The sequence below is a fragment of the Pagrus major genome, chromosome 6 (assembly GCF_040436345.1).
Source record: "Pagrus major chromosome 6, Pma_NU_1.0".
In the NCBI taxonomy this organism is placed as follows: domain Eukaryota; kingdom Metazoa; phylum Chordata; class Actinopteri; order Spariformes; family Sparidae; genus Pagrus; species Pagrus major.
Window position 1 is genome coordinate 11,557,340 of NC_133220.1, and position 13,072 is coordinate 11,570,411.

The window sequence follows — 13,072 nt, forward strand, 5'->3', positions numbered from 1 at the left end:
TTACTCTTTCATCATCTACAGGGTGACTTTCCAACTACAGCGTCAGTTTCACGTAGACACCTCAGTTTGTTTGTTTTTAGCACACTTTGCTCTCTCTGATTTAAGCAATAGAATTTTTGTTCACTATTTCCATTTGAAAAATACTTTGATATGGCACATTTAATGTATCTAAATCAGGCAAAAACAACGATATATCTTCGAGTGACAAAATGACATACAACTATTTCATCAATATGTGTAACTTCTGTCTATAAACATAAATACATATTTGTTCTCTAGATGAAAAAATAACATTTAGTAATTTTTTTTTTTTTCATTTAATGAACTTGATGAATTCATCAAAATTTCACTTGTTGCACAGTGGCGGACAGTGCAGGTGCAGTGCTTGTCGAGGTTACAATGACAGTTACCATTGTGACAGGAGCCTATGCCATCCAATAAATAAATAAATAAATAAATTTTTAAAAACAGCGTTTTTCAAGCTTGTCCCTCTGAGCGAAGGAACGTTTTCTCTCCACTAGAAGCTTTTTAGTATGTCACAAAAATACTACACTCATACTGAACAACGCGTCAGAGCTTGTACATTATTTACAGTGATCCACACGAGGGGTCGAGGGGTGCTGGCAATGATAATCTCCTCGGGGGCGGCGGTTTGTACTGTCTCCCCATTCTGCTGTCACACCAGCCTTCTGCTAGGAAACGCACTATTCACAGTTTAATTACGTGTCAATCTCTACAGACTAAGCTAGCCTTGTTGTATTTTTTTTTTTTTGGCACTAACAGTGGCCACAGGGATAAACAGCCACTAAGAAATAAAGGAGGAACGTGATGGCACTAACAGAACAAGTGGAGTAAAAACACACAGAGTTTATAAGGATGCCATGCTAAGGTTCAAGATAATACTGCAGGTTTGATCCACGTGCTTTTTCAGTCTTCTTTGTGAGATTTCACAGTTCATACTCAACGACTCTATTCTCCTCCTTCCAGCTGGTGCTCCTGACCGTGGGTAGCAGTGTCTTTTGCCTCGAAAGATAAATCACGTCAAAGACAACAGGCTGGAACGCTGTGGGAGGTGTCCGATCACAACGAGGGAACTAAACAGACAATCCTACACTGAGCTCATGTCAGCTGGCTCTCGTTCTTTCCGAGCAGAAGCCGCTGCTATGCCACATTTGTATTGGAAAAAAACCCCAAAACAAAAAACAAAACAAAAAACAAAGAATCTGCAGAGATTTAGACAAAGACGGACACACACATGCATGTGCGCTCACACCTCAGCTAACAACCCGCACCCACCACCACCACCTCCTCCTCCACCTCACCGAGTGACTCCGACTCAATGCGAGTTACTACAGTAGATTACGGACTAGCGAAGAAATAAAATGTCTCTGTAAGGACAAATCTAGACAGCATCTAAATTAGTCTAGAGCCTACAATAGTTATAGTAGCTTGCAGGACTAGTATGAAGGGTGTGGTAGCTGAGCGTGTGACACTGCTCATTGGTCTGCTGGGGATGGAGCTGAGGGAGAGGTGCTGAAGCTGAGCTGGGCTATTTGTTGGGTGTGAGAGGACTATCTTACAGAAATAAACGACATGATGATGAAGCAGCGCTGATGAGAGGGTGGGAGTACAGGAGACACAGGAACAGGGCTGAGGGAGGGGGGTGGGAGGTGGTAACTGGGGAGGGGACTGCTCTTTCAGGAGTAGATAGTGATGACCTCGCGGCCGCCTCCGCGGACCAGGAGGACCCGGTTGAGACCATCAGTGAGGACCTCGAGGAACTCCATGTCTGGAAGAGAAGAGTTAAGGAAACTAGGGGAAGCAAATGCAACATATACTGTATCCACGAGTTTCCTGGGGAGGTCACGAGGCTAGATGCTCCTCCATTTCTTTATGCTAAGCTAAGCTAAGCTAAGCAGCTGCTGGCTGTACCTTTAAACTGAACAGACAAATCTGAGTTGTATCGTTCTTCTCATCTGTAAGCAGGAAAGCAAATAAGTGTATTTACCAAATGTCAAACTATTGCCTTGAGACACTCTTTTATAAACTACATCATTTAGTTAGTTGGATAACAGCAGTAGATAAACCGGAACAGCTGTCTTTACTCCAGTCCACATTCTGGGTTTTACAGTTGTCTGGGGCTCTTTGATGAGACAGTCTGTCCTTGTTTTCTGTCTGCTGTTTTATTCTCCTGTAGAAAATAGTACAAGCTGTCTGATGTTGCGACAGAATGGCAATGAATCTCAGTCCTATATTCACTCTCCTATGAGCTCTGCTTGGTCTCCTCGGGAAAATATCTGGTATTTCCTGTAGCTGTCTGTCAGCTGTTTGGCACTGAACAGGTAGTGTACAGTCAGTTTTTCACAGCCTTTTTTGGCTGGAAAACAGCTGCCTGCTGCTGGAAGCAGTGAGCGTGAACCAAAACAGCAAATAAACCAGAACTAAACAAGCTAAAGATAAATAGCAACTGCAGTCTTGTAATAATTCATATTACACATACAGTTCTCTTGTGATACGTTGTTTATATAAAAATATTGATTTCTGCAGCTTTAAATTGCTACTAATACTAGATAAACTCTTTAAATCACTGCCCACTTGCAGGGGATGATTTAAAGAGTGCTACAAAAATGTAGACAGTCTCAGAAACATATTTCATAATTAGGTTTATATAATTAACTGTAACTGCCAAAAACCTATTGGAATCGAACTGCAAGAGTAATTAAAAGGAATGAAACCAAAACACCTGCAAATGTTATTTAAAGTCTTCTGCCTGCAATGACGCTGTCTGCTTATAAATCCTAATTAGTTCTTTACCTCTGTTGCCATCTTGCTAATATTTTCTGATAACAAATCACAGAGCTATTTTTATTTCTGAAGCCAAGTCAATTAACTTACCATTTATTACTTTAAAAACAAAGTCAGAGTTAATTCCTGGAGTAGAGGAGGGCTTGGAGGCTTGAAGGTACAGTTCACCCCAAAATCAAAAATACTTATTGTTCCTCTTACCTGTAGTGCTGTTTTCAGATGTAAAACATTCACTCATTTTACTGCATTTGAGCCTCCAGCCTTGCTCATATTAATTTGTTTCGAGCCCCCTGAATTGGAGCTATCTAGAAGCTGCTCCTGAGGCGTGTTACGTACTTCTTACTTACTTCTGTTCTGGAGGGACAGCAGCACTGTCTCTAACCTCTTCTCTCAGTGAACCTACTTCTGTCTGGTTGAAGGATACAGTTCTCGTCACCTGTCCGGTTCCTGGGCGGCCCGGGCATGTTGAGGAGGACAAGCTTGGCCTCTGAGGACTTTTTGATGATGACTTCATTCAGCCGGAGCGCTGTGTGCATACGTCGCACGTTGGACTGGTTCCTGAGTGAAGACAAAGCAGCAGGAAATGAGGTCAAACTGCTTCACGCTGGTGGAGGCGTAGATATGCACTATTTCAAAACATGATGCGAAGCATTTGGTGACTCTAAGCTGGTCGAGGTGACGGATGCTCATTCACACACAAATATTTCATCTCCATCTGCTCATGTGGCCGAATTGGTCAGTATGAGATGTGAATGGACTGAAGGAGGTTTATAGGAACTTCAATACTTACAGGTTCTCCCACTCACTGCAGCATGGCAAGAAGAGAAGCACATGATTATCAGTACTAAGCTACAAATGTTCATTTTTGTGAACCTAAATCCAAGTTAAAAACCTTATAAATCCTTAAACAACACTCTGGCAGACCTCTTTTGGCGCTACATTGTACAGAAAAAAAAAGACTCTGGAGACTCGAGGCTCTTTTTGTCAGGAACAAGAAGGTAAGTCACCTTTACAACAGGCCAAGGTTCAATGAGCATTTCAGAGCACTCACGGCTTCATGTTGAAGATGTCTTTGATGCCCTCTGGTGTGGCTGCGCCAGGCGGCTTGGCTGGCTCACCGTCGCACTTCTCAGTCCATGTCATCTGGACCTGCTCCCCGGGGCTCTGAGCCCCCTCTCCGGGGGTCAGCGGGGTGGCGGGGGTTGCGGGGCTGGTTGGGGTGGTATTGTCATGGATGAGCTGGACCTGGTCAGGGGGGGATACAGGGGAAGAGGCCGACTTTGACTATGAGACGAGAGGAAAAGACGACGGATGTGGATTTACATGTACATTACATGGGAGGTTGAAAGAGTCACATGTGGACATGTAGGAATGCAGGTCAAGTCACAGAGAGCCACAGTGTTTGACAGACGGGGAGGAAAGAGAAGTATTATTAAGGAGCTTTATGTTGTGCTTTGTTTTGTAGTAACATGGGCTGTGATCGAGGCAAGAAAAATGAATCTTTATGACATTACCTTAAAAATAACCTGCAGTTGAAGCACAAGATGCAATCAGTTCAACAAATTATTTTGATGAACATTAGTGCATTAAAGGAATAGTTCAACATTTTAGGACACATACTTATTCCCATTCTATCTGAGATTTAAACAAGAGGATTAACGCCACTCTCATGTTTGTAGTGAAATATGAATCTACAGCCGACAGCACGTCAGCACAGAGTGGTAATAGGTAAAAGTGTTAGCTTGTACAGGCTAACTAGGAAGTTACTGTGTCCTGCTGAGAAAAAGTCCACAAATAACTAACTAATAAACATTTACACTTCCATTTTGGTACATATTAAAGAAACAAGATAACAGTCGAGATAGACCTTTTAATTACTTAGCTTTAAAGGTAGTGTAAGGCGGATTTTAGTAATCTTGGGACAGAGCCATGCTAGCTCTTTCCCTCTGTTTCCAGTATTTATGTTTAGCTAAGCTAACTGGCTGCTGGCTTTAGCCTTATTTAACAGACAGACATGAGAAAAGGTATCGATCTTCGCCGTGGTCGGATCGCGGTGGCAGAATGACTCAACACGGTATCCTAGACTTCCTTCTCCCCAGCAACACTTTCCAGCTCCTCCTGGGGGATTCCAAGGCATTCCCAGGCCGGATGGGATAATCCTCCAGTGAGTCCTTGGTCTGTCCTGGGGTCTCCTCCCAGTTGGTTGTGCTTGGAAAACCTCCAATGGGAGGCGCTCAAGAGGCCTTCTAATCAGATGCCTGAATCACCTCAGCTGGCTCCTTTCCACGCGAAGGAGCAGAGGCTCTTCTTCGAGCTTCCTCCGGATGTCCAAGCTCCTTACCCTATCTCAAAGGCTGAGCCTTAGAAAACATATTTCGGCTGCTTGTATCCGCAGTCTCATTCTTTCGGTCACTACCCACAGCACATGACCGTAGGTGAGGGATGGAAGGTAGATCAACCGGTACTGCCAGCTTAGCTCCCTCTTCACCATGACGGTCCAGCACAACCCGAACCCTGCAATACTGCTGACGCTGCACCTAACCGCCACCATCTCACGCTTCATTTTCCCGTCACTCGTGAACAAGACCCCGAGATACATAAACTCCTTTGCTAGGGCAAGAAAGTGAATACAATTATTTCCCAAAATGTCGAACTATCCTTTTGAATTAATCGGATGATCTTAATTCTCCTTTACTACAGTGTTTGTTTATCACATTTCATCTCACCACTCAATCTGTCACTTTTTTCCCTTTCTGCTCGCTCTGTGTTAAATCACCTTCAGGTGAGCATAAAAATGAACCTCTGACTTCAAACTGAGGTAACTGCACTCTACCTCTTCCTCGGGCTTCTCCTCCTTGCTGGCTGCTGGCGGGTCCTCTGTCACACTCAGCTGGGTGGTCACAGCGGCCGGGTTCTTACGGCGGATAGACCCTCGGGATGAATCGGTGATACTCTGGATCTGTAAGGATACAGTAAAGGAAGGACTGAGTCATACGAGAGGAGAAGTTTTTTTAGAAACAGACAAGGATGTGTTTTTACAAGACATTTATTTACCGCAAGCCAAAGTGAGGATAATTCCATTGCACAATAAAATATATTGACCTGCAGAACCAGGCAATCTCAAAGTTCAACGAAGAGTGTGAAGGAGGTAATAATAGTAAAACACTGAGATCAATATCTTTTATTTTCCACAGTTGTCAAAACACCATCGCACACAAAAGCAAAGCAGTTGCTGCTGTGTTTGTAGTCCACACTGATAGAAAGGGTAAATATGCTGCCCCACTGCTCCGCTGCAACCGTACACATGCTTTTGTCCGGAGGGGCTTATGTGTCATGTTAAGTCAAGTCAAGTCAAATCATGCCAAGCCATGCTAAGTTGGCCCGTCAAGTCATGTCATGTTTATGTGCCCATCTTTTTCCAAAACAACAAAACTTTCTTACCTCTCTCTCACGCTCGGTCTTGGTCAGGTTGATCTGTTTCAGCATCTGCGACCGTTGTTCCATCACCAGGGTCTTCTCGTAAGTGTAGGCTGAGATGTCGCTGTCGTGCTAAGATGAAAGAAACGGACAGTTGATTATTCTTTCCACATTTATTCACCAACGTATTCACTGCCGAACCCCTCATGTGTAAGGCTTTCTCTGTCCCTGCTGACTCATGTAGACCAAAATTGTCAGGTTTTTCAGACTCTGTTCATCCACCCTACAAGCACTTTGGTTGAAGCCTACTGATGCCTTAACACACTCTGTATTTCATGCTGTCCATCTCCCCAATCAGCAGGTTTGTCCTGTTTTTTTTTTGCCCAGGAGTGCCACTGAGATCGAAGTGGTTACAGATATTCAAACTCACCATTTCTACAACTTCCACCATGGCATCAATACGGAGGTGATAGAGGAATGTGGTCAGGTCCTTCTTCATCTGGATGCTGTTGTCGTCCATCTGGGCCACGGTGAAGATGCGCATCTTGCACTTCCTCCAAACCTGAGCAGCACAAACAACAAATCTTTAAAATATGGCAGTTTTTATCAAGTAAGTCTTATTTGATATGATGTGATTTTCATTGTTAAACCTTCCTGCACCAGAACCAGTACCGGAGTATTCAAACTGCACAATGAATTTAATAAACTAGACAATATTATGAAAGAGTGATAGAATATGACGTAGATTGTGTATGAACCCTTTTTCATGACGTGTGTATTTTGTTAAGAAGAATTTTGATTCTGACTTCTTGCTATACAGTACCTTGTGCTGGCGGAGAAGGAAGGGCAGCAGCATCAGCATGCCTCCATCGTGGACGATCCACCACACGTCAATGTGACCCTCGGTGAAGCGCTCTCCATTGGACGGGAAGGCAGAGATGTTCTTCGGGACGAGCAGAGCCAGGTGAGCAGCGGTGGTTTCTCTGACCAACTCTGCAGAACAGACACACAGAGAGGCAAAGGTGTTAGTCGTTCTACTGCTACAAACTATTGTCACAGGATTTATTCACATTTTTATTGTTTTTTAAACTTGTTTGGGCTTTCTTGTTGTAGCTAATTGTCTGTGGTGGACCTCAATGGCAGGCTTTGACATTTATTAGCTTTGATTATATTATATGTTTGTGGCAGTTTGTCACTTCATCTTTTGACATGAATAATTCTGCTGTCCATGAAATATTCCTTCGTTTCTTTCCTGCTGTACTCTTATTATTAGGGAGATTTTATTCTCACTTTTCCCTCAACAGAGGTTAAGTAGCAGGATGAGTGTCTCAAAGCTGAAGCTGGTCGGAAGTCTCGCTAAGATACTTTAGCAGCTCAGATGCTGGACATAAAGAGAACATGAAATCTGCAGATTTTGGTTCAACACACCACCCTAAAACCCGCCTAAGGCATAACCAAAGATTTTGGATTTCAGCCATTTCGAATGGATTATTGGTTTATTTTCTTTCCCATTGACCCACCAACAAAGTTCCTCCAGGTCTGGTGTTCGTCTCCCTGCTTCCAGTTGCGTGGCCAAGATACCAGCACAGCGTTATGTTTCAGGCCTCCCAGCCCGCTGGCCTGGAGGAGGTGGGAGGTGGCATCACGCAGGTTCGACGAGACGGTCGCTTGACAGAAGCCCTTCACCTTCTCAGTCTCCATTAGTTTACGGAGCGCCTAGAAAGGCAAGACAGGATAACTGTTACCAAGGTGCAGAGAACAAGCGAAAGGTTAGCTTAGTGCTAGCCTCTGGCCATATGACAAAGCATGGTAATGAGACATCTATGTGAGTGTTGTTGCAATCTTGTGCCGAGGCATTTTGCACTGGCTTTGATTTGGGTATGTCTGGAAAGACCAAATCGACAGAATTATTTTGGGATTGACTGCATTGGCACTCAAGTTAGTCTAATTTGACACTATGTCAGTGTTCAGGAGGTGCATGCACGTGGTGCATATATTAAGAAACCCGTGGATAAATGTTTGTCCGACATGAATTGAAACAGATTTCCAGTCAGTATTGTTTTTTCTGTTAGTGTAACTCTGTGCCAGCTAGCAAGTCACAGTTTCATGTCAGTTCAATTTAATAAACAGAAGAACAGAATTTGCAAGAGCTTTCTTTTCTTGAGGCGTCCTACCTGCTCTGCACGCTGGGTCTGTTCGTAGTTCTTCAGGTAGGTGCCCTCTAGAGCTGTTCCAACGATGGTCAGACCTTTGCCTGCCTTCAGCTGGTTGGTCAGAGATAGCAGACGAGGCTGCTCCACGTTCTGCTCTGCGTCTGTGCTAACCAGCACCAGCAACTGGGGCCTGAAGAGAGAAGGGAGAGAAAGTGAAAACACAAGGCAGAAAAAAGTAGAGGAAATCGAATGCAGAGCAGGCAGAGCGATGAAAAATCAAATAAAGTCGTGAGGATAGAAATGTCAGAGCGGGCCAAGTTACAGTCCTTGTTGGGAAAGAGAGACAAGAAAAAACAGCGTGACAGGTTGACGTGTTAATGTGAATTCAACAGCTGTGATGAGGAGAATCACATTAACCCAAACAATGGCTCAACATGTACAGACATGTTGTTAATTACTATGTTAATTAAAACCACGGTAATACAACGTGTGACGTTGTGATTATGTGTCGTACCTCCAGTTCTTGGTGTGTGGGGGACCTTCCTCCAGCCGCATGAGGGCGTAACGTGCCGCGCTCAGAGACAGACCTCGTATCCCGTCGCCCCACTCTTTCTCCGCACTGTGACACAGACAAGCAACGGTCGATATTTATCAGTCAAAACATAAACAATAGTTTTGCAGCTTCATTCTAAATTTTTAAAGTGACAGTGATACAGTCAACACACTGAAAAAAATCTGCTTTTGGCTGACAGATTGACTTGACGCAATGTGATTAAGGATTCGGCATCGCTGGTAAATGTCAAGTTAGCATGATGTCACTCACCACAGGGAATCACTGCACTTAAACACTTAGTGTGGACGGCTCCGTGCCACTCCATTATGAGCATGGATGGATTACTGCACGGATCTACCAGGGGCCAAAGAGCTCAGAGGGCCCCTGACTGATCAGTCTTTTAATAATGAGCATCTGCGAACTAAATCAAATCCAAAATGAGTTTTTGTCGTTTATTTTTTCCATCATATTTCAGTCTACCGAGGTCAAGGTACCATTTCAATTAAAGACAGTAAAAATAGTGAAGCTATTTTAATTTGAACAATAAAGCCTCTCCAGTGTGAACTAAGTGAGTGTGAAGCTCAGGTGTATTTTCTGAGCTGAGAGTTCTGGTTCGTCTGCAGAACGTCATTTAAAGAGATATTAAACAACTACAAAGAGACACAGCTGTAATTTCTAAACAACAGCCGCAGCTTAGAGTTCTGCTTCACCTGCAAATATCCTTGAAAGACATGCAAAACGATTATAAACAACGTGGCTGTAGTTATTAAACAGCGTAACCTAAGAAGGTGCAAAATGACAACGTGGCCACATCATTTGCAGTCGTTTTGCGTTTAGTCGGTGACAAAAAGAAATATACTTCAAGTTCATTTTATCAAGTAAACTTAAGTGCCATTAAAGTATATTACCCAAGTCTAGTTTATGTAGTGAGTACACTAATATCAATGTACTAGTAGTAGTATACTTGCAATTGTTCTATTTCACTACTTCTTGGGACTAATTTGGCCCATTGCACAGAGTATACTGCAATTATACTGTGTATTATACTACTGGTTATATACTTCTAGCCCACTTTGTAGTTTATGAAAGAATACTGCAAGTAAATAATTACTTACTAGTTGTGTGATACTGGTCCACAAGTTTATTTTCTTCAGGATTAAGAACGTATTTATAGAAATCAAAATCTTCAAACAAATATTGGATTGGATGTCAAAATAAAACATAACAACGACGACTTATTCTAACACACATTATGAATAAAACCAGGACAGTTCAGGGTTAGAAACTTTCTTTATAATGCAAGAATAATTAGTTAATATATAAAAGATTAAATACAAGTATAAGCCAAATAGAGTTTTCTGTATACTTGTCAGTATAAATAAATCTGCATGGGTATAACTTAAGTATATCTTTGATAGGCACATAAGAAGTAAACTGAAAGTATACTCTCTTATTTTAGTGTACTGATAGCACACTTGAATAAACGTCTTTGTTGTAATGGTAGGTGGGAGGGGTGGGGGATGTTGTGCCCATTAGCTCGTTGTCTCATAATCCACCATGATTATAAGGAGGATGTTATGTCTAACACGTGGTATCTGCATATTTCCTCAAGTATAAATGGTTTGCTGTAAAATCACTTTATTGTTTTATTCACCCACATGAATAAAACAATAAATGTCAATTTTCTGTTTAAGCCCCTGAACAAAAAAAGATTTATGGTGTGAATTAAAAAAAATAATTAAAAAAAATAATAACGTAAAGACAGTAGGGACACGCTCTCTCTTTCTCTCTCTCTCTCACACACACACACACACACACAAAGCAAGAGCCAAAGGCAGACAGTGAATCTCTCCTGGGGTTGCGCTCCACTCACCCTGCGAACTCGATATACTTGTAGATAGAGCCGGCAATCACCATGGCGACGATGGCGTAGTACCAGGAGCAGAGGAACATGAGGGTGAGACACAAGCTCATCCCCAGGAAGGACAGAGTCCTGTGGAGATGGATAAAAAGATAAACAGAAGCAAAAACAACACAGACAGTCAGATAGAGGCCCACAGAGACTCATTTATTTTAAAAAGCCGCTTTTTCACTCAGTTGCTGCTAAACTGACCAGTGGTAGAACTTGAAGCGAGGTCTCCAGTTTGGGGTTCTCAGCAGCGTCTGCAGAGCGCAGGCCAAGTTCACAAACATGTAGCACATCAGGAAAAACCTGCAGGACACACACAGAAACTCAGTTTAGACTTTGAGATAGTAATTTCAGCCTGAATGCAAGCCAAGGAGTTCATTGTCTTAATATCTGTCACATTCATTGCTATTTATACACGTTATTACAAAGCAGAAAAGCAGTCTGCCCTTTTGTGTGATGAGCTAAATCCTCAGCCCATAAAATTTGGCATTTTGCTTTGTTTAAGGAATAGCAGGGGACTGGCTGCTCTGAAATCTCCCACTGTTGGTTCTTGAAAAATGGCAGTGATTTAGAGAGTTTGTTGCAGTTCTCACATGGAGAGGATGGGAGCCACTGCATCGAGGGAAGCGATAAGGATGCCGCTCTCGCAGATACAAGCTGTCAGCAGGAGGGACCATGTGGGCTCTCCGTTGGCCTTTCCATGGCCAAAGATCTGCAGAGACGACACGGAAACATTTTAACACCACCGCTTTTTAAGAGCGAGTGCTTCTTTGCACCCAGTATGTAAAATCATTAGAAAGGAAGGGAACATTATGAGTGTGAACAAGCAGACGGACTGACCCGAAGGGCGGGCACGATGCCGTCCTTGGCGATGGCCTGCATAAGACGAGGAGCCCCCGTCAGACTCTGAAGCCCCGCCCCGCAGGTGGAGAAGAAGGAGCCAATCACAATCACCCACGGTGACGGCCAAGCCAACGTGCCGATCACCAAGTTCCCGTGGACTCCCTCTCCGAACCTTAAGGAGATGGGAAAAGGTTGCTTACCACTTCAGAACACATGAGTATTGTATTGCATTATATATTACATATTATTAAAAGACTAATCAGTTTTAACTACAGAGTTTGTTTCAGTGAACAAGGATGGACTTACTTGTCCCTGAGGACCACACCCTCGATGCAGGCACCAAACAGAAACACACTGGACATGTCTGAGCAGTTACAGATCAGGAAAGTAAAGGTATTTCATAAAACAGGTATCGTGTTCTTAAAATGAAAGCTCTATGAAAATATTTGCAGGCATGGCTGTTCCTTCGATGAGACCTGTTTAGGGACTGACAGGACTTCATAAACCTCTCCCTTTTAAGATAAACTTATTGATTACATGACTACATTTGCCGAGAAAAGACATCAATCGATTTTGTTTAGGATAATATCTCAGAGATCAGTGACATTGTAAGTAATATCCCTCTGCTTTATTAACTCGTGATTGCATAGGCAGCCAAATGATGCGATTAGACGTCCTAATCACATTTGTTTAGACCCTGAGCTGATTACTCGGAGATACATGGAAGACATTTAAAGGGGCTCTGTGGAACTTCAGCGTTGCGCCGGAAGCCGGTCGTTTGTTTTTGTTTGCTGACTCCATCCGAGAAGCACTGAATAAAGTCTCATCCTTTGGACTGTCACGGGGAAGCCGACACGAGTCAAACGCAAAGAAAACCACAGTCCAGCAGCATTAAACAACTTTGACAAATCAGATGTTTCCAAACCACAACATGCGTTTTTTTTATACTCATTAATATTTTGTTTTACATTACTATGTGCCAAAATAATGCTAGCATCTTTAAATTAGTTTAATATTTTCACATTGGAAGAAATTCAAAACAACATGTCTGAAGATTCTCTGAAAAAGAAAAGGCTCCACTGACCCTGTGGCACCAAACTGATTCAGTTGCCATGCCACCGTGATTCAACAAAAGAGAGTCAGCCTCATTTCCCATAAATTATACCTTCATTCAGCCTTTGAATTTTGAGGGATCATTGAGGACGTGCCCTCATTTCAACGATATCGAGAGGACAATTAAAACAGGCACCGATCTGACACACAATGCGATGCCCCTCAACAGAATCAGACTGGTATTGTAGCAGTAATGGCCTTTCTCAGTTGAAAACATTGACCTTTAATTATCGTGCTCCCTGCAGGCCAATCAGTGTGTTTTTGTTGCAGCGGAGCAAA

At 42.9% G+C, this 13,072-nt stretch overlaps 1 protein-coding gene across 2 annotated transcripts in view; it reads right to left on the reverse strand.

The window, feature by feature from the left end:
- Positions 1–1,640: 1,640 nt before the first annotated feature.
- slc12a5a (solute carrier family 12 member 5a) overlaps positions 1,641–13,072 on the reverse strand; it is a 152,748-nt gene continuing 141,316 nt past the window's right edge. Inside the window, exons 11-26 of one of the 2 annotated variants that reach the window (XM_073468366.1) lie at positions 11,987–12,044; positions 11,678–11,852; positions 11,431–11,549; positions 11,042–11,140; positions 10,802–10,921; positions 8,890–8,994; positions 8,397–8,565; positions 7,743–7,938; positions 7,046–7,215; positions 6,653–6,784; positions 6,247–6,354; positions 5,639–5,764; positions 3,857–4,083; positions 3,596–3,610; positions 3,230–3,363; positions 1,641–1,789 (exon numbers count right to left, since the gene is read on the reverse strand). In XM_073468366.1, coding sequence (XP_073324467.1) covers positions 1,698–1,789; positions 3,230–3,363; positions 3,596–3,610; positions 3,857–4,083; positions 5,639–5,764; positions 6,247–6,354; positions 6,653–6,784; positions 7,046–7,215; positions 7,743–7,938; positions 8,397–8,565; positions 8,890–8,994; positions 10,802–10,921; positions 11,042–11,140; positions 11,431–11,549; positions 11,678–11,852; positions 11,987–12,044 — 2,045 coding nt within the window. In that variant the 3' untranslated portion in view covers positions 1,641–1,697. Of the gene's footprint in view, positions 1,790–3,229; positions 3,364–3,595; positions 3,611–3,856; positions 4,090–5,638; positions 5,765–6,246; positions 6,355–6,652; positions 6,785–7,045; positions 7,216–7,742; positions 7,939–8,396; positions 8,566–8,889; positions 8,995–10,801; positions 10,922–11,041; positions 11,141–11,430; positions 11,550–11,677; positions 11,853–11,986; positions 12,045–13,072 lie in introns of both variants that reach the window. The other variant, XM_073468365.1, reaches the window with a different exon arrangement.